Source organism: Caenorhabditis elegans, chromosome V (assembly GCF_000002985.6).
Source record: "Caenorhabditis elegans chromosome V".
Taxonomy (NCBI): Eukaryota; Metazoa; Nematoda; class Chromadorea; order Rhabditida; family Rhabditidae; genus Caenorhabditis; species Caenorhabditis elegans.
Genome location: NC_003283.11, coordinates 16,424,640 through 16,450,764, shown reverse-complemented (window position 1 = coordinate 16,450,764; position 26,125 = coordinate 16,424,640). Strand labels below are relative to the sequence as shown.

General features: G+C 37.4%; 9 protein-coding genes and 1 pseudogene across 12 annotated transcripts; 4 read left to right on the top strand and 6 right to left on the bottom strand.

Annotated features, from left to right (window-relative positions):
• Positions 1–1,390: 1,390 nt before the first annotated feature.
• Positions 1,391–2,730, bottom strand: T08G3.13 (BTB domain-containing protein). The gene is made up of 3 exons (NM_001028952.2): positions 2,536–2,730; positions 1,840–2,058; positions 1,391–1,627 (listed from the first exon to the last, which is right to left on the bottom strand). Exons 1-3 carry the CDS (start codon positions 2,641–2,643, stop codon positions 1,421–1,423), a joined length of 534 nt encoding a protein of 177 aa, NP_001024123.1. The 5' UTR covers positions 2,644–2,730; the 3' UTR covers positions 1,391–1,420.
• An 869-nt stretch (positions 2,731–3,599) lies between these two features.
• Positions 3,600–4,789, bottom strand: T08G3.6 (ShKT domain-containing protein; the record flags this gene model as incomplete). The annotated part of the gene is made up of 3 exons (NM_001356770.1): positions 3,600–4,257; positions 4,537–4,682; positions 4,733–4,789. The coding sequence occupies 3 exons, from the start codon at positions 4,787–4,789 to the stop codon at positions 3,600–3,602; spliced, it is 861 nt and encodes a 286-aa protein (NP_001343589.1).
• A 241-nt stretch (positions 4,790–5,030) lies between these two features.
• Positions 5,031–6,839, bottom strand: srh-141 (Serpentine Receptor, class H; the record flags this gene model as incomplete). Its single annotated transcript, NM_074758.1, has 3 exons — positions 5,031–5,734; positions 6,470–6,615; positions 6,664–6,839. 3 exons carry the CDS (start codon positions 6,837–6,839, stop codon positions 5,031–5,033), a joined length of 1,026 nt encoding a protein of 341 aa, NP_507159.1.
• A 1,475-nt stretch (positions 6,840–8,314) lies between these two features.
• On the top strand, positions 8,315–11,098 carry T08G3.4 (annotated as a pseudogene). The gene is made up of 11 exons: positions 8,315–8,317; positions 8,369–8,587; positions 9,129–9,216; positions 9,265–9,739; positions 9,784–10,002; positions 10,099–10,212; positions 10,262–10,317; positions 10,365–10,465; positions 10,513–10,627; positions 10,731–10,947; positions 10,993–11,098. Coding segments are annotated over exons 1-11 (1,713 nt in total).
• Positions 11,099–11,692: 594 nt separating this feature from the next.
• Positions 11,693–12,919, bottom strand: F26D2.15 (DeHydrogenases, Short chain; the record flags this gene model as incomplete). Its single annotated transcript, NM_074756.3, has 4 exons — positions 11,693–12,034; positions 12,079–12,249; positions 12,293–12,720; positions 12,883–12,919. The coding sequence occupies 4 exons, from the start codon at positions 12,917–12,919 to the stop codon at positions 11,831–11,833; spliced, it is 840 nt and encodes a 279-aa protein (NP_507157.1). The 3' UTR covers positions 11,693–11,830.
• Positions 12,920–14,028: 1,109 nt separating this feature from the next.
• Positions 14,029–14,910, bottom strand: F26D2.14 (ShKT domain-containing protein; the record flags this gene model as incomplete). Its single annotated transcript, NM_074755.2, has 3 exons — positions 14,029–14,429; positions 14,475–14,730; positions 14,803–14,910. 3 exons carry the CDS (start codon positions 14,908–14,910, stop codon positions 14,029–14,031), a joined length of 765 nt encoding a protein of 254 aa, NP_507156.2.
• A 244-nt stretch (positions 14,911–15,154) lies between these two features.
• On the top strand, positions 15,155–16,031 carry F26D2.13 (ShKT domain-containing protein; the record flags this gene model as incomplete). Its single annotated transcript, NM_074754.6, has 3 exons — positions 15,155–15,262; positions 15,306–15,546; positions 15,596–16,031. 3 exons carry the CDS (start codon positions 15,155–15,157, stop codon positions 15,988–15,990), a joined length of 744 nt encoding a protein of 247 aa, NP_507155.1. The 3' UTR covers positions 15,991–16,031.
• Positions 16,032–17,193: 1,162 nt separating this feature from the next.
• clec-234 (C-type lectin domain-containing protein) lies at positions 17,194–18,837 on the top strand (the record flags this gene model as incomplete). Of its 3 annotated transcripts, NM_001269778.2 has the most annotated exons (9): positions 17,194–17,301; positions 17,354–17,419; positions 17,523–17,558; positions 17,896–17,970; positions 18,017–18,075; positions 18,132–18,237; positions 18,355–18,553; positions 18,609–18,656; positions 18,705–18,837. In NM_001269778.2, 9 exons carry the CDS (start codon positions 17,217–17,219, stop codon positions 18,754–18,756), a joined length of 726 nt encoding a protein of 241 aa, NP_001256707.1. The 3 variants fall into 3 exon arrangements, with proteins under 3 accessions (NP_001256707.1, NP_001256706.1, NP_001256708.1); NM_001269777.3 differs by lacking the exon at positions 17,523–17,558 and having other exon boundaries at positions 17,217–17,301; positions 18,705–18,756; NM_001269779.1 differs by lacking the exons at positions 17,194–17,301; positions 17,354–17,419; positions 17,523–17,558 and adding an exon at positions 17,690–17,759 and having other exon boundaries at positions 18,705–18,756.
• A 66-nt stretch (positions 18,838–18,903) lies between these two features.
• Positions 18,904–20,525, bottom strand: str-73 (Seven TM Receptor; the record flags this gene model as incomplete). Its single annotated transcript, NM_074752.1, has 3 exons — positions 18,904–19,007; positions 19,064–19,512; positions 20,038–20,525. 3 exons carry the CDS (start codon positions 20,523–20,525, stop codon positions 18,904–18,906), a joined length of 1,041 nt encoding a protein of 346 aa, NP_507153.1.
• A 636-nt stretch (positions 20,526–21,161) lies between these two features.
• On the top strand, positions 21,162–25,926 carry F26D2.10 (BRCT domain-containing protein). The gene is made up of 12 exons (NM_074751.4): positions 21,162–21,244; positions 21,291–21,388; positions 21,885–23,502; positions 23,585–23,705; positions 23,750–24,161; positions 24,209–24,585; positions 24,633–24,747; positions 24,793–25,017; positions 25,071–25,171; positions 25,218–25,533; positions 25,583–25,722; positions 25,768–25,926. Exons 2-12 carry the CDS (start codon positions 21,316–21,318, stop codon positions 25,909–25,911), a joined length of 3,642 nt encoding a protein of 1,213 aa, NP_507152.2. The 5' UTR covers positions 21,162–21,244; positions 21,291–21,315; the 3' UTR covers positions 25,912–25,926.
• Positions 25,927–26,125: the final 199 nt, after the last annotated feature.

The window sequence follows — 26,125 nt, the reverse complement described above, 5'->3', positions numbered from 1 at the left end:
TTTCAGAGAAATTATAGTCTACGAGCTTATGATAGGTAGGTGCAACGAGTACTTGGGTGGCTTTTCATTTGGCAAGTTTGCTCTTGCGGTTTGCAACCTTCTGCTATTAGGGCAACTATCTTTTCAGAGAAATTATAGTCTACGAGCTTATGATAGGTAGGTGCAACGAGTACTTGGGTGGCTTGTCATTTGGCAAGTTTGCTCTCGCGGTTTGCAACCTTCTGCTATTAGGGCAACTATCTTTTCAGAGAAATTATAGTCTACGAGCTTATGATAGGTAGGTGCAACGAGTACTTGGGTGGCTTTTCATTTGGCAAGTTTGCTCTTGCGGTTTGCAACCTTTTGCTCATAGAGCAACTATCTTTTCAGAGAAATTATAGTCTACGAGCTTATGATAGGTAGGTGCAACGAGTACTTGGGTGGCTTTTCATTTGGCAAGTTTGCTCTTGCGGTTTGCAACCTTTTGCTCATAGAGCAACTATCTTTTCAGAGAAATTATAGTCTACGAGCTTATGATAGGTAGGTGCAACGAGTACTTGGGTGGCTTTTCATTTGGCAAGTTTGCTCTTGCGGTTTGCAACCTTTTGCTCATAGAGCAACTATCTTTTCAGAGAAATTATAGTCTACGAGCTTATGATAGGTAGGTGCAACGAGTACTTGGGTGGCTTGTCATTTGGCAAGTTTGCTCTTGCGGTTTGCAACCTTCTGCTATTAGGGCAACTATCTTTTCAGAGAAATTATAGTCTACGAGCTTATGATAGGTAGGTGCAACGAGTACTTGGGTGGCTTGTCATTTGGCAAGTTTGCTCTTGCGGTTTGCAACCTTCTGCTATTAGGGCAACTATCTTTTCAGAGAAATTATAGTCTACGAGCTTATGATAGGTAGGTGCAACGAGTACTTGGGTGGCTTGTCATTTGGCAAGTTTGCTCTTGCGGTTTGCAACCTTCTGCTCAAAGAGCAACTATCTTTTTAGAGCAAATATAGTTTTAGACTTATTTAAGGTTTCAAATTTGTGAACAGTCCGCCACCTTTCAATTTGATAAGAATGATTGTGGTTTTAACTGTGTAAACTGAAAAACGCAAATTAAAACAGAATACTTTCTATCAGAAGAAGTTTAACATTGGTTCTATTCTTTGGAACTAAAAAGAATGAGTACATTGCTAGAAAAATATAGAAAAATTACCATTTGCAAGGCAATTGTCTGAAAAAACACTGTTGGTCGAAAAAAGAAAAAATCAATAACCATTACGACGACCTTTCAAAACTCCTGATTTTGGAAGATTTAGGGTTCAAAAAGATTGAAAAGAGCGTTTGTTGGAAGTTAATGTTCAAAAAAAAAACCGAGAAATATTATCAACTTTACACGACTGGCTGAAATTTCAAATTTTTTTGAGAATTCATTGAGTAGTTTTTAGAGGTTAAACTTTTTCAGTTGTAACAGTGTTGCCAATTTCCGGCGTTCTCATCTGATTTCCGATCGACTCATTGCTCGGCGCATCTCGAATCTCCAGTAGAGACAGTGATCCATTACCAGGAAGACGGGGAGTTTCTGGTACCTCTGTGATGACTGGTTGATCTGAAGCAGAGAGAGTATCCAAACGTTGGGAAGCAGCGGGTGAATTGGTCTAAAATTTTAGATGTTTTTAAATGATAATTTTTTCGTTGAATTTCAGACTGTTTTTTTTTGTTAAAACCTCACATTTTTTGGCTGCAAATTATCCAAAACTGTAGTCAGTTTTGAACAAAGTTTCAGAGAGTTCCAGTCAAAGTTATAGGTGTTTTAAAGGAAATTTTAATTATTTTCGGTGGAAAATTCATAATTTTTTTAAGAACTCACATCTTCACTATTTTTCGCATTGATATTTGCCTCCCGTTTCGCAATTTCAACATCACAATTCTTCACAAGTTCCTCTAACTCGTAATAGACCGCTTCTCTCCTCAGTCGACGGCATTCTAGAATTGCATCCGGGAAATCTATTTCCCCGTCTCTCATAAAATTTAAAATACTATCAAAATGGGCAGGTGATCGGTCGATGAACATACACATCGTAGAATTCTGCAGAAAATTATTTGAATACAAAATTTCAGCAGAAATTTTAAGGATTTCTGGCCGGAAATTCATACATGGAGCGCCAGTGGAAAAATTGTTTTCAACACTCCTTTGGTACCACAATGACCAAACATCATGGGAAAAAAGTTCAAAAAAATTTTTTGCATATTTTGTTCCTGTTTTCAGTATATTTTTTCTAGAAATTTGAAGAAAAAATTAAGTTAAATTCAAATATTCGATAAAAAGCAACTGCACGAGCAGTTATAAACGACGTCGATTTACGCTTGTACAGTTGCTTTTTGATAGAAAATTTGCATTTATCTTGACTTTTTCTTCAATTTTCCAGTAAAAAAACACTGAAAATAAATTTTAAATTTTAGGGGTTTCTCAGATACAATTTCTAGTTAAAACTTGAGATTATTATAAGATAATTTTGACTAGAAAACCGCAGCTCTTAATTTTTATCAAATCAAGAAAACTCACGTGATTCTTAATTTCAGCCATTTTTTGGAAAAGGCACACATTCTTTAAAAGAGTAGTTTTCGTCGTTGTGAACTTCTGTCCTCCGACACATAACTCGATAACAGACATAATTCAATCAAAATAGGTAAAGCAATAGGTATAATAATAATAGGTGTAATATTAGGTTTAATTAGTGTATTAAAACATAAAAGAAGTAAAGCGATAGAGAGTTGAAGGAGAAGGCAGCTGGGAAACGATTGATACAACGTGGTAACGGTGCAGAACGTGGAAACAACGTTTTCGTTTAACGTCTTGTTGTTCTAGGCGTTACATTAAATAAACAAAAATAAACACGTTAAATAAACATTTTTTTCACTCACAAAAAACAGCTTTTTGTATTTTTAAACTATTGAAAAATTCGAACTGAAACAAAGAAAATTAATAAAAATTTAATTTCCCAGTAGGCTTTACAGGATATTTATGATAAAATTGCCACACTAATGGATTCCCCAAAAAAAAAGTAAAAAACTTTGAAAGTTATCAATTGATTTGCCAGGAGAATTCCAGTTCCCAGAGCTCTAAGGATCTGAATTCAAAATATTTTGTTCTCAATTATTATTTGCTTTCCAAAATTTTTCCTCAAATTTGAGGTTTTTCAAAACTTAGTTTTTGTTTTAATTTCGAACATTTCAAAACTTTAAAATTTTCGTGAAGTTTATCAAAGCTTCAAAAAGTTTTCAATTTTTCTAAGATGTTCCAAAAGTTCCTAGAATTTTTCAGAACTTTTTTTTTCCAATTCAACACCCCGTCACTGACCTCATTTTACTATCCTTCCAAAACACAAAAAAATTTTAAAAACTACAATAATCCTACAGTAACCCTGCAGTACCCTACAGTAACCCTTCAGTACTAGTAGAGTACCACTACAGTACTCGTACAGTACCACGACCCTATCACTCCCCTAACCCCAAAAAAATCCCTTCAAAAGGCGAAAACTCAAGTTTTCCAAGACCACAGTAATTCTACAGTACTCATACAGTCTCTTAAAATTACCAAATAATAAATGAACTTTTATTTTTAATCAATTACTGATAGATCTGATTGTATCCGTAGACCTCATCGTTGTTGATCGCCAATCGATAATTGAGAGTTTCCCTATCACAGTAGAGAAATATCTTCTTTTCGTGGGCGGCTTCACAATTGGAAATTTTAATTCCAACGTAATCAGATCTTCCTGGTTTTACGTATCGCACCGCATTGGTCCATCGGTAATACTTCCACGAGGTGTATTCATTGCACGGCTCACCCACAGCACTTTTTTGACTTTCCATGACTTGAGAAGCAGTACAATCCTCATCGTTGTACACTGGATTCAATGTGTAAGTTCCCAGATTGGTCTTCACTAAACTGGAAACATCGACCAATTTCCGACAAGGACATGCTGTCGACGTTTCGATGGTGGTGCCCGGATCAGTGCAGGGGCACCCGGCTTCTTCGGTCAGGCAACGCCGAGTTCTCGACCATGCTTTCTTTTCGCCATCTCTAAAATACGCACTCCATGTCGACCAAAATCCTCCTTTTGGACAACAAGGTGATTCACTGGATCTGTCTGGATCCTTAGGAAATGGTCCGCACTGTTGTGATCCGTTGATAATCATTGGGACATATGGAATGCAGCACGTTCGTTGAGCAGGGTAGACACAAGTTTTTGAGTTGCATAGGATGTAACGATAGGTGTCGCCTCTGGAAATTACTGGGTTTGAAGGATGGTTTTTTTAAACACTATCACGATTTTCTTATTTTTATTTTTTTTCTTTAGCTTAAGCCTAAGCCTAAGCCTAGGCCGGAGCTTAAGCCTAATCCTAATCCTCAGCCAATGCCTAAGACCAAGTCTAAGCCTATGGCTAAGCCTAAGCCTAAGCCTAAGTCTAAATATACATCCTAAGATTAAGTTTTAGTCGAAGGCAGGCACTCTTTGGTTCACACCTATTATATTTGGCGCAAATTCAAAATTACACTTACACACACGGACAATTAGGGAAATTTGTCGACATGCACTTCCTGGTGTACAAATTTTTTGAGCAGGACCCGCATTCTGTAGGGCATTTCGACGTGGTGCTCCACTCACTCCACATCCCGCCATTTGCACAGACATCAAAGGAACAATCCTGGTTTTTTTGAAAATTGAAAAATTAATTTCAACTTGCGGCCAACTCACGGGAAGATTTTGCACGGCTCGCAGAAAAAGTGAAATAAAAATCAGAAAGCTCTTCATTTTGAACGCGACTGATCAAATAGAAATATGGTTTTATAGAAAAAAATCTAAAACTCAAAAAAATTGTTTTCTTTGTGAAAACTTTCTTTTGTGGTTTTCAAAGCTTTTGCACTCAATGAAAAGAAATGAAACTACATGTAGGTTTTCAATCTGAACTTTAAAAAGATATGCGGATGAAATTGAAAAGGAAATTGAACCTTTATTCAGAAGAAACTTTAAAAAAATGCAATTTATTAATTTATTAAAATGAAGACTTCTTCATTGATTTGGAAACTTGCTTCTTCTCTTGGAAAACTAAAAAAACTTTATTAGCAGTGCCAATTTTCTCAATTCTCTTAATTTTCAGGATTTGCAAAGTAGCTTGACGATAAGGCTTATGCACCACAAGCATCACAATTGTCGAAAATAGCCCGTGAGTTGAGAAGCAGATCATAGAGATATTCGTCAATGCAATATCCAAATTTTTAGTCACAGCAGAGTATATCAAATATGATTCAGGGATTAATACAACAATTAGGGGCACTGAAAATTGGATACATAGTGCTATGAAAAACTGCTTCTGCATTTGTGAAGCCTTCTTTGATAGAGTTTTTCCCTTGTGAATATTAATGGCGGTAGCCAAGAAGAAGCCCACGACTTGGATCCATCCGATGAATAGGAAGGTGAAAAAACATATGATGACAGTGTTGGCACAGGCTAACACAAATAATCTCGGGTTATTTACTATTTCCCGAGGAAGACATGGATATTTTAGACGGGCAATGGCACGGGTTTTGGTGACATTTGGAACTTTCATCAATGGAGTTATAAAAGTTGAAATCGATGCTATGTAGAGAATTGAGTAATAGACTGCTCGTTTGATCTTCCGGCTTTTTGTCATGTAATCGGTTCGAACCAGATAGTTGTAGCGGTTTTCAAAAAACATTATCATGGCAGGAATTGTGACTGTAAATTGCATAGTCCCAATTTTTTTGTAATTTTTTACTCGAGTCAAGTGTGTCAAATTTTTTTTTGAAAAAAAAATCAATTTCGAAAAATTGTTGAACCTAAATAATGCAGTGCGGGAGTAGGCGGCAAACGATTTTTTCGGCAAGTTATCAAATTGTTGTCGAGGCAACTTGCCGATTTGCCGGAATAAGGTAAATTTCCGGTTTGCCATTTTTTTGGAAATTTCAGAATTTTCTATTTTAATCGGCAAGTTTGAATTTTCCTGCATTTATTTTGAAAAGTAAGCAAATATGAAAATATCTAGAAAAAACGGGAAAAAACATTTTAACAAAAAAAGAGTTTAAAGTGTTTCCGTCATATAAAAAGTCCTTCTAAAAACTTCCGGCAAATTGATGTTTGGCAAATGAAAATTTCTGGCAAATCGACAAACCGGAAATTTGCCAATTTGCCGAATTTTCATTGACGCCCCTGTCTGATGCAATGTATGAAATTCTCATAGTCCTTCTATGTAGGCACAAACTTGCCTACCTGCCTGCCTAGAAACCTGCACCTGCTTTGTTCGTATCCTGTTATCATGGTGCACGTCAACCAACTCAACTTGATGTAATTTATGACATGTGAAACACCAGACGGGCGGGTTTGCCTCAGTATGTACATATGTAGAAAGAGGCAAGAGGTAGGCAGGTTTTTACGTAGGTACAGGCACGGGGTTGAGATGAAAAAAAAACTTACGAAAAACCGAGGTGAAACCGAGATAAGTGATAAACCAAGTGGGAACTCTCGAATAGTACAAGAGTCCTAGTGGATATCCAGAGAATATTGGAACAATAAATATTGGAATACTCAAAACTGAATTATAGATATCCAGCCACGCAAATCTGAAATTTCAGAATAACAAAACTACAGTAGTTATCAGGAAAACCCACGTCAAATGCATGACTAACATTGAAATCTTAACCCTTGCCATTTCCTTTGGAGTCTTTTTCAAAATAATATATGCACCGAAAATGTGAAGTGGAATATGAATTGCTGACAGTGAATGGAGAGAAATTGTATAAAATAGGTCGGATTCTAAAAAACTTCTTCGGTACGTGCAGCTCATTTCTAGATGGACGCTTTGTTATTAAAGTAACGCTTTGTTATTAAATATTTCCTTTTTTTGCTATTTTATTTGGTGAATTTTTTGTAATGTCCTCGTCATAAGGAAAGATTTCAGCTGCGAAAAGCCTATTTTTTGTTATTTTTTCAAATTTGTGGGTGTCTAGAAAAACAGCGTTTGAACTGTCTTTCTACGAACAGAAATCAGTGCAGAAAATAATTAAATTTTTTCAAATTTTTTAGAAGGTTCCAGAACATTTTAAAATGTTCTCAATTTCCTTAGAAGGTTCCAGAACATTTCAAAGTTTTCATGAATTTTCCAAAAGGTTTAGGAAAAGTTCAGTTATCTCAAACTTTCCAGAAAGTTTGAAAAATTCCAGAATTTTTTTTCAAATTTTCCAGAAGATTTCAAAAAATTCCAGAGGTTTCTGAAATTTTTTTAGAAGGTTCCAGAACATTTTACAATTCTCACAAATTTTCCAGACGGTTTCAGAAAATTCAAGAATTTTCTAGAATTTTTTAGAAGGTTCCAGAAAATTTCAGAGGTTCCTCAAATTTTTCAAAAGGTTCTATAGCATTCTAGAGTTTTTACAAATTTTCCAGAAGGTCCCAGTGCATGTCAGAATTTCAAAAAATTTTACAGAAGGTTCTATAACATTTCAGAGTTTTTAAAAATGTTCCAGAAAGTTTCAGAAAGTTCCATAAGTTTTTCGAATTTTTAAGAAAGTTTCAGTACACTCCAGAATTTTCTGGAATTTTTTAGAAGGTTCCGAAAAATTTCACAAGTTTCTCATATTTTTAAAAAGGTTTTGGAACATTCTAGGATTTTCTCAAATTTTTTAGAAATTTCCAAAACATTCCAAAAATTTCTTTAATTTTTCAGAAGGTTCCAAAAAATGTCAGAATTTTAAAAAATGTCCCAGAAGGTTTCAGAAGATTTCAGATGTCTCCAATTTTTTCGAAGGTTCCAGAAAATTTTAGAAGTTTCTAAACATTTTCCAAAAGGTTCCATAACATTCTAGAGTTTTCTCAATTTTTTTAAAAGGTCCCACAGAATTTTTATCAGAATTTTTAAAAAATTTCCAGAAGATTTCAGAAGATTCCCGGCAAATTTCTTTCACAAAAAATTTTATTTTCACTGTTATTTTAAATTCATATTCACGTGGAAAAACTTTTTAAAACAAATTACCAAAATGAAATTGAATTAATTGAAATTCATGAATTTTTAATCTTCACGTGAGAATCTTCACTTTGAAGAAAACAGTAGTTTTAAAATAGATAATTCCGTTCCGACCTCCGTGTCAAAACAAATACATGTTGGCATAAAGGTCAACAATTTGTGTATAAAAGGACGAAAAAATCATAAATCTCATCAGTTCGAACACTTTTTTGGAAGTGCTCTCAGTTTGCTCAATTGCTTCTGGAACAAGCACGTTTTGTTGAAGCCACGTTTTCAATAAACAATCAAGAAAGCGTTCAATGGTGAGTTGCTCTTTTTTCTTGAATATTCCAGAACTAATTACTGTTTTTCAGCTTCTTGCAGTCATCTTCACAACCCTCCTCGTATTGGAGGCTGAGGCAGATGGTATGATATTCAGTCAATTCCGGGAGACTTATCCAGATCTGGTGGACATTAGCTCGTTGAAGACATGCTGGATGCTTGGTGGCGATGGTATTCAAAAAGTCGATCCGAAGAACTAGCAGAAAGGATACCAGTGTACTGTTAAGCTGAGAGTGTGGTCGGTAAATGAGGTAAATGGACGAGCGATGGGGATTTAAGTCGATTTGCTTGTGTTTTCGAGTTATTAACATTTCCTGAAAACGACTATGAGGCGGATTTAAATGAGCCTGAGGCTGACTGTGAATATGTGTATACGTGGCTCGGGAGACCCCCTGAATCCCTTCCGATTGTGGAGGCCTACGTTGCCAAGCAATAGCAAATCAGATTTGCAGGCATTCCATCCGGGCGAGGCTCTCCCCGTATGCAAATTTTTTCCACGATGTTTGCAGAAATGAAATATAATGAATGCTAATTTATAGCACGTTGCCATCACGTTTGAACATGAAATTGTGATTTCAACAACTATTTGAGTCGCCGTGGAATGCCTAGGTTTTGGGTACTTATGTTAGAATACGTAGTCGATCCGTTGACTGTGGCGCGGATAGCTTTTCGGGCCTTTAAGCCTGAGTGGATCGTAGTTTCTGAGCGAGCAATTATCAAGCAAAGGCGGCATGGCATACGTCCTTGATTGATCGCAAATCGTTGATTTCTCAAAATTATTTAATTTTTCAGAAAGACGCTAAAGACGCTTGTTTGAGTCGGATTCCGTACTACATCACCAGTGCAAAGCCGGAGAGTGGGAAGACTTCTTGCACATTCCGTACGTTTTTGTAAAATTGACTTCACATAAGCAATTATACATTTTCAGAGATGAATCTCCGTTGTGGCGACAGCTACTGGCAAATCCATGGGCGATGCTACAAGGTGTTTGACGGGAAGTACACCTTCGAGGAGGCTCAGGAAATGTGCTCCGAGGAAATTCAATCGAAAAGCAAGGAGCTCGAACCTAGAGTTGCCAACTTCTATGCGAGCAACTTGGACATTCTGCTAAACGACATGGTGGGCATCTACGATGCATGGGTTACTGTCCCAAATATCAAAGATTACTTCACCAATGGAGAAGGAGAAGCGGCAGTTTATGTCCAGGACTCAGCGTACAAGTATGACGTTCGTCAGGGAAGCATCATTATGGATCGATTGGAAGGAAAGCATCAGGTGCTTTGCGAGTACAAACCTCCAATGACCAAGGCCGAGATGTTCTATATGGCAAATAAGTACTCTGAGATCTACCCGATTCATGTGTACACTCATGGAGCCATCTTCACTTCTGCCAGTTACTTGACGTAAATTTCTTCTTTGAATGATGAGTATATTATTATTATTTCAGAGTCACTCAACGTTCGCTGGCCCAATACACGGGATTGCAGCAATACGGAGGAGAGATTGAAAAGTTTGACACTAGTGAGCTCACAGAGAAATGCAAACTTCTTGGAAACATACTCAATGTGGACAGTATTCCGATGTCTCCGATTGGTGAGGAGCATGATGATGTCAAGCACCTGCTTACTGATCATCAATTCTACATGGTTAATGGATTCAAGAACGAGTGAGTTTTTAACTGTTCGTGTACAAAAATAGTAAGTAGTGTAGGTTGCTCGAAAACAAGCAACTGCATTTTAAATGTTTCAAATTATGTTTTCAGTGGCTGTGGAAGGGGTGACTTCCGTACTCCACAAGATGGAAACACTGCTGCTCCCTTCGATCAAATCGCTTCAAACAAGGAATATTGTCATGCTCACAGTTTCACTTTCCACGCGTAAGTTGTGATTCTATCAACGTGGCAGCTCTCAAAAAATGTTTTTCAGAAAGGAACGGTATGCTACAATGGCTGCAATGCGAGCTCCTGGTATTTGTGCAATGCGTTAGTTAACAAACAACATCGTCAAATAATTTTAGACAATTTTTCAGACTCATTCAGTTGGTCGTACGCGGGCTGTGATGAAAAGCCAGCATGGGCTAACGTAATGTTGGTATACAACCGGACGGGTCAAACACAGTTCTGTCACTACGTAAGTTAAAAGTTAAAAAGTCTTTCAAAACTCATTAAAATATTCAGTTGAACTTTGACCAACCACTTGCATACACTAACGCAATAGATCGTTGCAGCAGTATTGGTGCGGCATTGTCTGGATTCGATTCGCAAGCTGAATTGGATGCAGTGAGAGCTTTAAGTAAGATAATGGTTTTTTGTATGATATTTGGTGTTTGTAATACCATGGGCGTCTCTTAAAGCAATTTGCTTCTGACTTTTTGAAAAAAAGTAATTGTTTTCAGTGAACGAACCCAAAAATGCAGCAGATAATCATTACTTCACCGGAGGAAGAGCACCATGTGAGACTGATTGCGACGCTGGACTAGGGAAAACTCGGACAGCAAGTTGGGAAAATGGTGTTGCTTCAAACACTGATTATATGACTGATTTTCAATCCTATACATCGCTACCCAATCAATACGTTTCCATAAGATCAAATTCTCGTCCGCTACATATTCAGTAGGTTAATACAATGAATAAAGCTTAATAAAAGTTTTATTTCAGCCCGCTGACAGGTGGCAATGCATATGAAACGATGCTCTACATCTGTGGTAAAGCTCCAAAATTGGTTCGTTCGGAAGCGAAGGTCACTGGTCTCAGAACTGGATAAGCTCAACTTGTGTATTAGAACTGTTTCGAACTCTTCAACTTAATTGAGGAATGTTTTTGAATGAAGATATGATTTAAACATTGGCGTAGCCACACAAGATTGTTGGAGGGCGCGATACTAATTGAAAAATACGAAGAAATGATAACGTAGTTCAACACATAGCGCTCTAAAATCTTTATTTAGTAGAAAAGTTTTACTAATGTTGTTTGACGGAATTTGCATGGTTTCCGTTTTTCTTAAACAACTAACAGTTTTGTTCTTGAAACTGCTTGAATTGCCGTGGAGGTTTCAGAAAATTCCACAACGTTTCAAGAGATTCCACAATTTCATCGAATTTTTCGGAAGTTTTCACTTCATGTCAGTCACTATTTTCTTAAACTTTTTAGAAGGTTCCAGAAAATTCAAAAATTTTGGAATTTTCCGAAATGTTCTAGAACATCCCAAAGTTTTCTTGAATTTTTCAGAAAGTTTCAGAACGTTCTAGATATTTTGGATCATTTCAGAATTTTCCAAATTTTCCAAACGGTTCCAGAAAATTCCAGAATTTTCGGAATTTTCAAAAAGTTGTTATTCGAGAAAAAATATTTATTTGAAAATACGAAAATAGGAGATATATAAAACTTTAAAAATGTGTCAAACAAAAAAAGAGAGGAAAGAAGTTATTTTGAAAAAAGTTATTTTTTACGTGTTCAGTGATTTATCAACAAAAAAGGAGAAGAACGCCTCCCCAATTCATGCCTTCAAAATGTCAAGCATATCATGAGCGTGCATTCCCATCACCAACGAGGATCCTCCGTCAGCTATGATTGATTGTCCGATGATGTATGAGGACATGGTTCTATCCGCCAAGAATAGAATGACTTGAGCAATGTCTCCAGGTTGAGCAATTGCACCACTCGGAGCACACTCCTTGTGGGATTCGTAGAAGCTTATGACCTGGTTTAATAAATATTTTAAAAAGATCACAATATAAGGTTTACCTTTTTCATCGCTATTGGTGGAAATCCCATGGCTTCTCCGAATCCTGTCTTAGTAAATCCAGGACTGACGGAGTTCACGCGGACTCCGTGTTGGATCAGAGAAATCGCAGAGCTTCTAGTGAACTGATCAAGAGCTGCCTTGGACATTCCGTAGAAAGTTGCTATGGGGTCCTGTGGAAAGTTGAATTAAAGTTTAGTTCCAGCGTAAACTTACCCCATGGTGTCCTGCTGCCATGGCAGAAACATTAATGATTTCTCCCTTTGATTTGATCAAATGCTCCTTGGCCTTTTGCACCAAAGTAACCACACTTCTCATATTGATCTGCATAGTGTTATCGAACACCGAAATATCCTGATCCATTCCAACACGCCCCTGAGCATCCATCAATGCTCCTCCGGCATTGTTCACCAAAATGTCAAGGTGACCAAATTTTCGAACAGTATCGTTGATAAGCCTCATCTGTCCTTCATCTGTGATCACGTCGGCTACAATCGCAAGAATATTTTCTGCCGGGATTCCAGATTTTTTTATTTCGTGTCGGGTTTCCTTCAGCCGCTCAGCATTCCTTCCGGTTATGGTAACTTTGGCCCCTTGTTGAGCAAAGAGGATAGCGGCGGCACGGCCAATTCCGTTGGAAGATCCTAAGAAAAACATTCATGAGTTTTGAAATTGAAATTCTAAGCCTTTTGTTTGACAAAATTGAACCAATGAGCACAATCTTGACATTAAAGCCTTTGTCTTGACATTAAAGATGTTTTTAAGGATGAGATTTCTTTCAAAAAATAAAGTAAAGTCTTACTCACCTGTGATCAGAGCAACTTTTCCAGAAAAACGAGCCATAATGAGCAATCTCTCGAAATTGTGACATGTAAATTATTGGGTGAGTATGTTTATATACCCACCCCGAAACTGTGACATTGATGGTACAAGAGACGCAGACGGTAGAAGAGGACACAAAATATCGGAGACTTGTGCTTGTTGTGTATAGGCAAAGAGGAGGAGGAAACACAACGTATTATGCTGGAAGATTTATGAAGAAATTAAATACTCTCCCAGACACAAAAATTGAAGTTCTAGAAAAAAGAAGCTAATTTGACAAGAATAATTGTAAATATTTCAAGACAAACATTTTGGAGTTTGGAAAAATTGAAAAAAAAATTGCTTACTATTAGAAACAAAATCTTAGAATTTGAAAAATTTTGAACACTTGAAAGTTTTGAAAAGCAGTCACATTTTTTGAAAGTCACACTTTTAGAAGTTTTTTATTTTCATTTTCCCGTAATTACCCCATTGGCGATGTGCTCTCTTTAAATACGGGTCGTACCATCAAAGGTGGAGCAGCGCCAGTGGGTATTTTGTCTAAATACATTTATAATAATCTAAAACGACCGAGCATCACAATAAAACACTCCGAGAAAGTTTATATTTTTTTATAATTTAGTTTTGGCAATTTGCCAAATTTTTGAAAAATATGAGCTTTTGAGGAAATCCAAAGCAATGTCACATGTTCCGACCCCTACAATGTTTAAACATAAATAATTAAAATATTATGAACGTTTAAAAATGTGGGAAAACAGTTTTTTTTGTGGATTTTCAAATTTATGAGTGGCAGAAACTGAGTAATTGTCATTTTTTTGACAGTAAATTAAAAAATTATTATGATATTCGGTTATTTTGACATCATAAGAGTAGTTTTTTCTTCTCCACTGGCGCTAATCCACTTTCAATGTTCAGAGTAGATACAAATTCTGCACATCACATGACAATGGGTCTTCGGACTCAAACAAGCTCACAATCAAACCTGAACAAACATGTACAACAATGGCCATTACATTTTGCAAAAAAAGAGGGATGTATGTATTACTAATTGCTTCAAAATGTGAAGTTTAATAAAATTAAATATCTTTTTTGCTCCTATAAATAAATAATCAATGCACTGAATATAATAGTTAACAAATTCTGCAAGTAGTTGCGCATGTTGCTTTTCGTCTTGCTACCGTATAGTGGGTGTTAGTGCAAAAGCCATTGGCCGCCCACGCAGCACACGAAGAACTGGAATCTGGGTTGTACGAGCTACAAGTGGAAGTGATAGAAGTTGTCGAGGAAGAAATTCGAGCACTGGTGGAAGATGGACACCTGGAGCATGTCCGTTGGCAGTTCTGGTTCACGAAGACCTGCATTCCAATCGAGTTACAGATTGAGGGGTCATTTGCACAGTCAGCCACTGCGTCTACACATCCTCCAAGATTACAGAATCCGCAAGCCGATGGGCAATCTTGTGCAATTATTGTTCGCCAGCGTTGATCTCTACACTGAGCAGGAACGATGGTGGCACAGTTGAGCCGGGGAACTGTAAGAAAGTTGGTGTATGTACAGAAATTTGGTTGTGACTCACACTCAGCATTTCGGCAGTTATAGGCACTAGTCATACAGCAAAGTGCACAAGTCTTCGGGCATGCTAATGCAGCATCTCTGATGACATCCGGATGAGCCGAATAAGGGGGTACTGGATTTGGTAATTCGCTCCAGCACCTGTAGGTGCGGATTTCACTGATCCCCACACGAGGTGGAGGCCCAGCTAACATGAGATTTTGGCAAACATAATCCGGGTAAACGTTGTCGCAGGCAACAGCGGATGGTAACCAGACATGCTAAATGAAATATTTAATGAACACAAATCAGTTTTCAGATATTCTTTTCCTTAAAAATTTTCTGTCACTTACGTCGCCCAATGTGGAGTCATATCTAGTGCAGTTAAAGTCTGGGCCGACTTCCAACTTGACACCCGAGATCATGCAAATAAAAATACATAGGTTTTTAATAATATACATCGAAGCTGGTCAGATTGTACCGTACAATCGCCTTTTATATCAGCTTACATATGTTTTGTTTGTTTAGATGTTTCACGTTTTTATTGTAATTTGTAATGTTTTAGGAATATACAGATGTTAAACAATCTTTTGTCTAATGACCACAATGCTTTTAGCAATGATTTCTAACAAACCATCTGAATAAACAAATCCAATAATTCGTTGATATAAAAACAGAGTGACCAGTTCAATCGATCAATTTTAAATGCATTTTCTGACATTTTTTGTCGTTTCTGTAATTTTTACAAGCGGTTCTCAAGCAGCTATTGGCCTTCAGCTCAACTGTACGACATACGATTCTACTCTAGGTGATGTGAGTTTCGATCTTTAACAAGACCGGTTCAACCGACTTTCAGTTTATCTACACGCCTTCAGCGACCGCCTGCGACAACGTTATCTCAGATGTTTCTTGCAGACGTTGGTATGGCACAACTATCGTTATAGCTGGAACCAGCGATGCTCGCCCCGCCTCATGCTTCTCAGATGGTACGGCAAGACCGAATGATCAAGGTATGGTCAGAGCTGCTGTTGAACTCTGCCCGAAACTTTGTGGGTTCTGCTGCATGACTACGGCATATAATTGCCGCAATGCCGACTGTAAGTTGCACATACTGTTCTGTACCAACTTCATCAATCTAGTTTGCAGTCCCTCGTCTCAATTGTGCCACCATCGTTCCTGCTCAATGCAGAGATCAACGCTGGCGGACAATCATTGCACAGGATTGCCCATCTGCTTGTGGGTTCTGTAATCTCGGAGGATGTGTAGACGCAGTCACTGATTGTGCAAATGACCCTTCGATTTGTAACATGGTTGGAATGCAGAACTTCGTAAATCAGAACTGCCAGCGGACATGCTCCAGGTGCCCTTCGTCCACTAGTACTCTCATTTCGTCGACTGCTATTAGCTCCTCTTGCACTTCGTACATCCCAGATTCAAGTTCTTCCTGTGCTTCGTGGGCGGCCAATGGATTTTGTACTAACAATTTCTATACGATAGCAGGGCGTAGAGCTGTATGTGCAACTACTTGCAGAATTTGTTAATATTTTGGTTTTGAGAGCTTATTATTTATTTGTAGGAATAAAGTTTTTTGTGGTTGTTCAATTTTACATTATCCAAGTTGGTAATTGTTTGAATATAGGTCCATTCCTATCCATGGCCTCTTGTTCCGAAACGTTTGCTATTACATCCTTTCCCTATTTTTGCAAACGTACTGGTGATTGTTGTACATGTTTGCTCAAGAGTGAGCTTGTGAACGTCCAAAGATCTTTGTCATGTGATTCGTAAATTTTGTATCCATGTCATTCAGTAATCACATAACCCGAATCTGAAAAAGTAGCATCGTCAATGGGAAATAAACTGAACAATTCATTTTATGTTCCGATATTCACTGTTTCATTAAAAAGTAGGGAGATAGATATTAAAAATTTTTTAAATTTCTGGAAATTTTCAATATTTCATTAGTTAACATCATTTTTCTGCCTTTGAACACCATTCAGATACCGCAGTCCGCAAATAAGCCAAACTTATATGCTTCTATGCGAGCCAAAACGTTTCATTAAAAATGCGAATATGTGCAAATTCCATCTTTTGCTCCACCTGGTTCAGCTGACTTCCACCTGATCCAGTTTTTCAAGAAACGTGGGCCAAATAACCAAAAAAAAACCAAAAACGTCTCAGACCTGGTCACATGTAGCACATCCATTTGCAATTTATCAGCATCTCTACAATTCCTTTTTGTTGTAAAATGATTTGGTCATTGGATTTGTTTGTTCAGGCACGAGCTTGCGCATTTTCACTCCTTCTGCAGATTTTGTATCCGTTTTCATCTTTAGAACTTAATTTTGATTAACAATATTTTATAAAAATGCCAAAACTTCAGAAAACGTTTAAAGCATATAAGAATACTTCCAAACGTTTTGGGAAATTCGAGAAATTTTTGAAACTTTCTGAAAACGTCTGGAACTTTCTGATAGTTCCAGAAGCTTCACTAAAATCTAGAAAAGTAAATCTTGGAGTTTTCCAGACCAGACGGAGTGCAAACGGTTGGTAAAAAATGTTTGTTTCCAAACTATACATAGATACACCAAAAAACAAGTTATTTGTTAGCTAACAGCTAACATTATTTGATACGTCCGAAGGCTGGAAAAATGATAACGCAATACTGATAAAGTTAGTACGAGAAACTGGATTTTACAGCCATGCCACAAGTAAATGTTGCAAGAGTGATTAAAAGAAACGAATCAAAATATCTCTTATTTTTCTTGGCATGTTCACAGCTTTTCCTATTATTCCTCTCCTTCTTTCCACGGTGGAACTTATCAATGCTTGTATACCTACGCAACAAATAGAAAGTAGGTGCATAAAACTGCAAGAAGCAGAGAAAAGAAGAAAACAATTTTTCAGCAACTGCAGCTCCCACCACAATAACGACAACAACTTCACTGGCGCCAATCACTACAACGAGTACTGGTGGGTGAGAAGGGCAGGGTAGTTAGGTCAGGCATCTGGAGTAGGCGGTAGGCAAACTCGTAGGCAGGCAGCTTTAATTCCGCTGAAAATATTCAAATTTTAGCTAGAACAACTGCTCCAACTACGACAACATCGTTAGGTGAGTAACTAGTAAGTCCATATTAAGCATCCGTTGATCAAGATTTGTGTGTAACTGTTCCGGTTTATCATGTTACGAGATCTATCTGTTGAGATATACAAAGTAGATAAGAATTGATTTAGAGTATTCAAATGATTTTATTCAATTTCCTCTTACTTATTTCTGTTGTCAGTTCTTGCTTTCCTACTCAGCAAATTGAAAGTTAGTACTTTCTATAGAACTCACTTTTCGGTAGGCATCGTACTGTAAGCGTGTTTTAAGAACGATATATAGTTCTGTGTCTGTCTGTTAGAGGGAATGTACAAGCTATGAACTAGCTCTAAAAACATGATTTCAGCTACTACATCAGCTGCTACTTCAACCACAACAACTACGACCACTACAACAGTGCCCACCACCACAACGACTGCCAGTTAGTTTCACTAGAAAGTTTGGTTCATAAAGTTTCTGATTTTCAGTTCCATGCCCAACCGGCTGGGATGGGTTCGAAAGGCCCAGTGGGCCATGGTGCCTCAGGGTAAGGGTTTTGAATTTTTTAATTCTTTTTCATGATCAAAAAGAAACTCAATTGAGGTATATATTTCGCCGGGAAATCGTGCTCACGCGTTTAGTGGTTGCTCTGCAAAGGGAGGAAGTCTGAGCGGAGTTCAAAATCAAGCAGAAATAGACTATATGGCAAGTAAGTAGCAGTATAAGTATCATTTTAACCGCAAGCCGTTATTCCACTTGACACCAACACTGTTATTGACTTTTGTTCCTAAATTTTATAAACGAAAAGGTGTTTCGACTTCTGCAGGCTCTTATATCTCGCTGAACGGCGGGGCTGGTTTCCTGTGGGTTGGAGCTCAAAGGACGTCGCCGTGCTTATCATCAAATTTGGACGCATCCTGTACAACATTAAACTCTTTTGAATGGACAGACGGCGGCAAAACGACCGGCACCGATGGATTTATTTGGCAGAGCGGGCAACCCGACAACGGAGGTGCAGCTCTTGAGTGAGTAGATTTAAATGACAATGGTTTCAGAAAATAATTCACATTTACTTTTCAGCGAAGCTTGTTGTCTTTTGAGTTCGGCAGCCGTTTTGTCGGATGAACAGTGAGCTTTAAGATAAATTTAGATTTCACAGTAAACTGGATATTTCAGGTGTCTCCGAGCTGATCCCACTGGGTATGTATGCGGACAACCGGGACTGTGATCCCGGATAAAACTAATTTAATAATTGTTTTTATTTCTCTGAAAGCTAGTTGAATTTCAAATTAAAAACTTTTACACGCTTGTTCACACAATATCAGAATATCTGAACAATTAAGGTCTACAAGAATTTTGGTTATATTATATACAGTTAATTCATAACACTGTCAATTTCCAATCTAATCGGCGAATTGGTGTAGTTTCCACGTGTTTTATTCCTCTTTGAGCTTCCAAAAAACGTATCCCAGTACCGATCTGAAACATCTTATTTATATGAGATTTCTTGGATAATTTTTGTTTGAAAAACTAACCTCTTATCACATTTCGATATTCGGAAACAATAATTATGAATGAAATACTATCGAATGGAGGATACAACCCAATTATAGAGAATATCCATCCGGCTTTCCAGTTGACTTCTAGTTTCCAAAATCGGTAAGCTATATTTGCTAGCAGGATAGGTGCAATTGGTAAAATCAAGAATAGGGTTGGTCCGATGCACTGGAAAACTAGTGCCTTGAAAAATTGACGTTGAAGTTCGCCGTTTGTTTTCGAAAACTTTTTGAGTTGCTGCGTCATATTCAAGTGCATTTTGAGTCCACAGAATATAATAATCGAGTAGTGACCAAAAATTAGTAGTACGCATGTAAGAAGGAAACATGCATTGTTGAATCTCCAAGCTCCATCAGCGTCATATGGTATTATTGGAAACCTGACAACGTCGCTGATCATTAAATCGTAGGTTTCGAGGACTATCTCTCTGAAAGTTTTTTTTTTTCTTTTTTTTTCTTATAGTCATAATACATTAGAAGAAAGTCAGTTTCTCACATTATAGTAGTGTTATTAAATAAATAAATTTTTTTTAAAAATTTTTGGAGACTGAACCGCGAGGGGTCCTGGTCTGAATAAACATGTGTTCGGCAATTTGCTCATCTCGAAGCTCGGCAACTTTAGACAATTTTTTTTGTCGACAAATCCGGCAAATTGCCGGTTTGTCGATTTGTCGGAAAATTTCATTTTTGGCAAGTTGTCGATTTGCAGTTTGCCAAATCTAAGTTTGCTGGAAGTATTTTTTTTTTGGACTTTTTTATAAGACGGAATTTTTTTCGTTTTGCCGATTTGCCGGAAATTTCGATTTCGGCATTTTGCCACTTTGCCGATTTGTCGGAAAAAATCGTTTTCCGCACACCTGGATGTTGCGGATTGCATCGAAACTGGTAGAACGAAACATCGTCCTGCGGCCCGGGCATCCTGCAGAAAATTATTACCTCTCTCTCAAGCTTACCTCAAAGTAACAGTTGAATATTCATCCGGAGAACAAAAGATGAACAATGCTCCAACCTGAATTGCACCAGGAACCAATGGATATGCTAACCAGAAAATCACTCGAACCCCTTTGAACATCCTCATTTTTCTTGGATTGAAAAAATTCATGAATCTATAGATAAACTGGATGGAAATGAATGCAATAACCACCAAATACATTCCTGACCAAATTGCAAAAAGCCACGGCAAAAGAGGTTTTGCAGAAATCCACGTGGACAAACTAAAGTACAAAATACAATTGTTGTAGACGTGGAGATATGGTTTTATAAAAACTTCCAGTCCTGAGTAAATAATGCCCAATGATGCAAAAGCAACGATCATTATTCGATATGTTTCAAAAACTCTCTCGATATAAAACAAGGTGAGGTAGATCACAAAAAAATTCAGGGTGAAGCTTGCGCAAAAGCTAAGCTTTGAAATCAAAAATTCAAGGTCTCGGAAAAGCATTTCAATAATCAATCTGAGGCTATCAATGTACATTGTAAAGGCTTATATGGGTGTATACATAGTAATGAGCATAATAAGTCAGTTGAAAATACAAAAACAATATTGTTTTCAATTTCCGCTCTGGTTCCTCTATCTGCCCACACACCGTCTAGGCGAATTGATTAAGTCTAAAAAAGCACAAAAGCAAAAGTTTAAAACACAGATCTAATGTTAAATTGTTTTTACAAAATTGGTGATGCCCAGTTTATTTCTACATACGTTACTATTTTCAGCTTTATTTATAAAAAAAATGTTTAGTGTCAGATTAATTTGAATGCCTACCAATGTAGACATTGTCCACGGAAGAGGAGTTTATCGAGTTTATGCTTGAAAGAAACATTGTTAGAGATACCGGCCAAACTCCCGTTAATGTTTTCAAAAATGAAATAATAAATTTTATATAGAGTAAATGATAATAAAAATAAATTCTTTATAGATTTTAGCTCACATTGTAGGCTTGCAGTCATTTTTTGTAAAAACCTGCTACTGGCATTAAAACGTGGATGAAAAGTTCAAGTTTGCAAAATCTTTAATATTGTTTATGTTTTCACGTGAACTTACCGTGTCCATATTTTATATATTCAATACTATTTTTCCCACTGTCATCGCCGCGTGAAATCCAACCATTTCTCGATTCTTCTCCATTGTTCGCAGGATTTTCAAAAAGCAAAATACTTTTGGTTAGTTTCAATTCAGAGTTTTCGGTTTTAAGTGCACCGTTTTCAGAAACATTTGCAAAATTGTGTATACAATGAATGGTGGTTATTTTTTATTCATATTCGCCGTTCTCCTACGGAATCCGTTGCCAAACGCAGCTGAAACTCGTAAGTTTGAAAGCAGAATGTTTGACCTCGCATTTCTGAGCTGCAAACGGTTTGGGTGAGCAGCCGACGCCAACATTAGCCTGCGTTGGGTCACTCACCCTTGTAAATTTAATATTGTTAGTAGGGCACCCAGTTGAGTAAGGCGCGAGATGCGGGCCCCGCATTATTCGTGCATGCGGCATTAGTGACGCCGTGAGGTGGGCGCAGGCGCAGTTGCGGCGACCTCATGGGAGCCCTAATTGTTACTCTCGAAATTTATCAATCGATCCTTGGACTTTTTTATTCTGTAGAGGCTGGCGGAGTTCACAAGCGTACGACGTGGTTCAACTCTTATTTAAAGCTTTATAAATGGGACATATATGAATGCTTTGAAAAGCTCACAGCCCCGTCCTTCTCTGCCGAAAAACGCCGTTTAAGGATCGATTGCATTTTGGCAGTAGGATATGACTGCGAATTTACACTTTATTGCTCTTATTCTCACCATCTTTTTTTTCAGCACCTGCTAACCTCCAATTGATCAGTGAAAAGTTTCGGATTCTGTCACGAGTGACCAATGCGATTTACCTTCAAGCGGGTGCAATCAAGAATGAAATCAATGCTCGTGAGCTGATATCAGAACTTCTTCATATGCCTAGCAATCAGTTGAACACGGTTGTCAATGTGAATGTGGAAGTGGCAAGTTCAGAGTTGAGAAGAATGCATCAAGAGTACACAAAGTTAATTCACTTTTTTGAAAATCGTACACAGTCTTCGTTTAATGACGATGTGAATGCAATTTTCAATAATATCATATTCATCTTGTATTTCTCTCGGAAATCGTCTCTTTTGTCCGAAGTATCCAGTATCTCAACAAAAAATCTACTAAATGAGACCAAATCTATTGCGAAGGATAGATTGTTCAACTCCAGCTGTTCGCTGTTAACTGGGTTAGATGAGTTTGTTGCTCTCTTTGATGACGACCAATTAACTCCAAATTCTGAAAAGATTGCTCAGATCATCAATGAATTCCATAGACAGGCAAGTTTAATGACCGAATGCATCAGTGGCTTAAAAAAGTTGGATGAAGATATTGATGCATTGTCTAATTGGAAGAATGTAGAAGCCTACAACAAATTGTGGTATGTAAAGGACAGTATCATTCTTTTTGAAACATTCCGAGAACCCTTGTCATCATGGAATGAAAGCCTTTTGAAAATTCTATCCGCTTTTCAAACGGCAAAACCACTTTGGAATAGCCGAAGCTCTCTTGGTCAGAGTAAGATTTTTGAAGCAATGGCTCAACTCAATAAATCTATTGTGGAAGCAGAAGATCATAATATTTCGTCAATCAATCAAGATTTGAAGTACACTGCTGGATTCAAAAACTTTGGCGATTTCTCAAAGATTGCTGGTGATTTGAAGAGTGCCTGGTTCAAGAAGTTTCTTGCAAAGGGCTCAGACACGCGTGCACTTAGTAGTGCTCTTCAAACATTTCAAAATGTTTCGGAAAAAATGGATGCTTTGGATTCGTCGTGGAGTACTTTAATGCGTCTATCCGAGAAGAAAATGCACCCTATTGGATTAAAAGCAAACTTTGTTGCAGATGTTGCGACAATTGGATTAAATTTATCGGAATTAGAGAGAGTCATTCACGAGTCTGGAAAACACATCGAAAGTTGCATGAAACCGTTAGTAAGAACAACTCCAAACTCATTTGGAAATCAGATTGTGAATTACGAGACATTTTTTTTTCCTGCACATAGTATCATGACAAGACTTTCAAACGTCAAGGATATTATTAAAGAGCTCAACACCACATTGAATTTTATGACTGGTTCGAATGAACAATTACGAGATCGTTTCCATAATCGAAATCGCGCTGTTTATTCAGTACTTGATCAGCTTCAAGTCAACGCTTCGAATTCCATAATAGTGAAACGTATACTAAGGAGGAAATATAAAGGGATTGTTGTTAATTCCTACGAATTCTTGTCCACGATCAAAAGCATTGCTAAAATTGCATCGGAACTTCAAGTCGTTCAAAAAACTGCTGAGAATATTACTGTCAGCGATGGAAACATATTGGGCGATCTTATATCGAACCTCAGCCTGGTGGAAACTTCCAAATGTTTCAGGTTAGTTGATTTGAAGGGCCATTCAGACTGTTCCCCAACACTTTCCCGATTAGTCTAGTCTTGCTGAAATGAAAATTTTCAGCCAGTATTACAAGACCATGCCAACACTGGAGTCGACAGTTTCTAAACTGAAAAGTCTACGAATGTTTCCTGACGGAGAAACTATATCGACAATGCTTGAGTACCTGGATTTACTGGGAAAGGTTTCTAGATTATGAAATAATTCCTTTCACGCTAATTTTTGTAGGTGCAAAGTAATCTAACTCTCGTGGAAAAGGAAATCAAATCGAGCACTTCTCACGTAAATTCCACCAATAATCCAGTTCTTTTGTTGAAAACTCCTCAAGCACTGATTAAAAACATTGGAACGAGTACTCGCGTACTGGAGGATCTGGAGAATGTACGACAACATCGTCAGTTTCTTTATTCGATTCGAAACTTCACTGCTGATGTGAAGAAAGTGATTGTCGGAGAGAATTTGATAGAGTGGATTGATCCGGAAAAGAAATTGAGAGAGTTGCTGGAAGAAGCTGATCAACTGAACGGATTTGCTGGGAGTTTGAGAAATGGAAGTTTAACGGAAATGGCAAGAGTGTTTGATGAAGCGGCAAAAATAAAGGGCATTGGTGGAGACCCCAAGTCTATGGCTAATGTGTCAAGTAAGGAAAAACTAGCTGAAATTAAGGTATATAATTTTTTTTTTCAGTTAATCTCCTACAAGCGAGTGGCACCGATCAGTTGGCTGCTTCAAAAGTATTCCGGAAAATTCGAGAGCTCAACTTGGATTTTGCGAAACATGAAGCCTCTTTGAAGAGTGCAAGTGTTACAGTTATCTCATTGATTGCATATTACGATGAAATATTTGGAAACTCTAAATCCAAAATTCTAACAATCGAGAAACACATCGATAACTCATTTCCTTGGATCTATATTCTCTTGATTTGCATTGGGTCGATTTTATTGATTGGATTGTTTTGTGTTGTTGCATATGGATTTACGAAAAACGGAAGAGCAAAGTACACGAATCTATATCTGTACTATTTTGGAAAGCCGCTGGATTATGAACGAAGATGGAGATATTCGGTATGTTGAACTGGTGAAACTTTTACTTTATACTAAACTTGTTACAGTTGTTCCTTGACAATCAGGATGGAAAGAACACATTGCTGGATGCAGTTCGGGAGATTAACAAGACAAATGTTATGAAAGCTGTCAAGTTGGGATCTTATATAACTGCCTATAACAGTAAGATTAAAACAAATCTAAAATTTTCAAATTTTATTATTTCAGAGTTTGGAAATACAGCTCTGCACGCTGCCACAAAATCAGCTTTACCTGAGATTGTTAAGATTCTCATCGAACACGGAGCAGATCTCACATTGCTCAATACATTGAACAAAACTCCAGAACAGATGATTCCTCTTGATTCTCCAGACAATTCAAAGGATAAAATTGAGAAGCTCGAGAAGATCCGCAAATTGTACAATAAGGCAAATGGGAAAAAGTACAAAAAGTGTAAGTGAAGAACTTTCAATCAGAAATTTATATTATACAAATCATTTTTTCAGGTGTTCCACAGAAATTTCCAGCAACTTCATTTCATATTTGGATGGACGAAATAACTGACAACAAAATCACCAACGATTTTATGGAGAAGTTTCAGGCAATTGTAAGGGTTCTTTGCATTTTGTTCCTCTTGTAAGTACTATTTTCAGACATCCGATGAAGCAGCACCAAACACAACCCATGTTATTGTTAAGACGGATGAGAATGGCGTTCTGGACACTGACAATCTTGACCTTCTGTTTTGGATGTTCAATGGAGCGATAATTGTCAAAGAAAAATGGATGATCGATTGCCTGAACGATGAGAAGCTTATTGAGCAAGATTCGAAGTATTTGGTCGACAGTGTCAAATACAAAGGATCCACTTTTAAGACTGTTCTTCAGTGGAGTGAAGCCATGGCAAAGGGAGCTATTCCATATCTGTATGGGGTATATACAGCAATTGTCATGAAGGAATGCAAGAATCGTAAGCTATTCTGTTTAATTTCTGTAATCTTAATTCTCTAATTTTCCAGTATTGACATTGAATACTCTTGTGGCAGCTCATGGTGGTGTTGTGATGGATACCTTCCCAGGAAAGGAGCTCTTCAACGTTGGATCTCGCCCGTATCACCATGCAAATCTCGGGCCGCTGTTTTTGATCCACGATGGAACGGTTTGTATTCGAACCGTTTTTCTATTAAAAAAGGTATCGTTTCAGATCAATTTGAATGTCTACCAATCGGATCCTGACAAGATGTACACATTGTTCACGGAAGCGGAGTTTATCAAGTTTATGCTAGAAAGAAATATTGTTCGAGATATTTGTGAAACTCCCATTAATGTATTGAAAGATTTGAAATGAAGTATTGTCTTGGGATTGTTGTATTTACATAGATATCTGGCAGATTTTTAGGTCCACATTGACGAAACTTCAAGCCGTGTCACAAATAAGATTAGGCAATGTTTATATTCAGACTTCAATCTTTTGGAAAATCAATGAGATTATGTACAAGATTTTTGTACACTTAAGAATGACACAACAATTGTTTTGAATAATTTGATTTGACTAAAAAATT

Bases quoted from the DNA above. Each gene is read 5' to 3' on its own strand.
- F26D2.10 (NM_074751.4), top strand. From the start codon at position 21,316: ATGAATGGTGGTTATTTTTTATTCATATTCGCCGTTCTCCTACGGAAT. The intron at 24,748-24,792 runs GTAAGATTAAAA...TTATTATTTCAG, and splicing joins TTATATAACTGCCTATAACA to AGTTTGGAAATACAGCTCTG. The intron at 25,018-25,070 runs GTAAGTGAAGAA...TCATTTTTTCAG, and splicing joins TGGGAAAAAGTACAAAAAGT to GTGTTCCACAGAAATTTCCA.
- T08G3.13 (NM_001028952.2), bottom strand. From the start codon at position 2,643: ATGTCTGTTATCGAGTTATGTGTCGGAGGACAGAAGTTCACAACGACG. The intron at 2,059-2,535 runs GTGAGTTTTCTT...AATTTTCTGCAG, and splicing joins TGGCTGAAATTAAGAATCAC to AATTCTACGATGTGTATGTT. The intron at 1,628-1,839 runs GTGAGTTCTTAA...CTAAAATTTTAG, and splicing joins ATGCGAAAAATAGTGAAGAT to ACCAATTCACCCGCTGCTTC.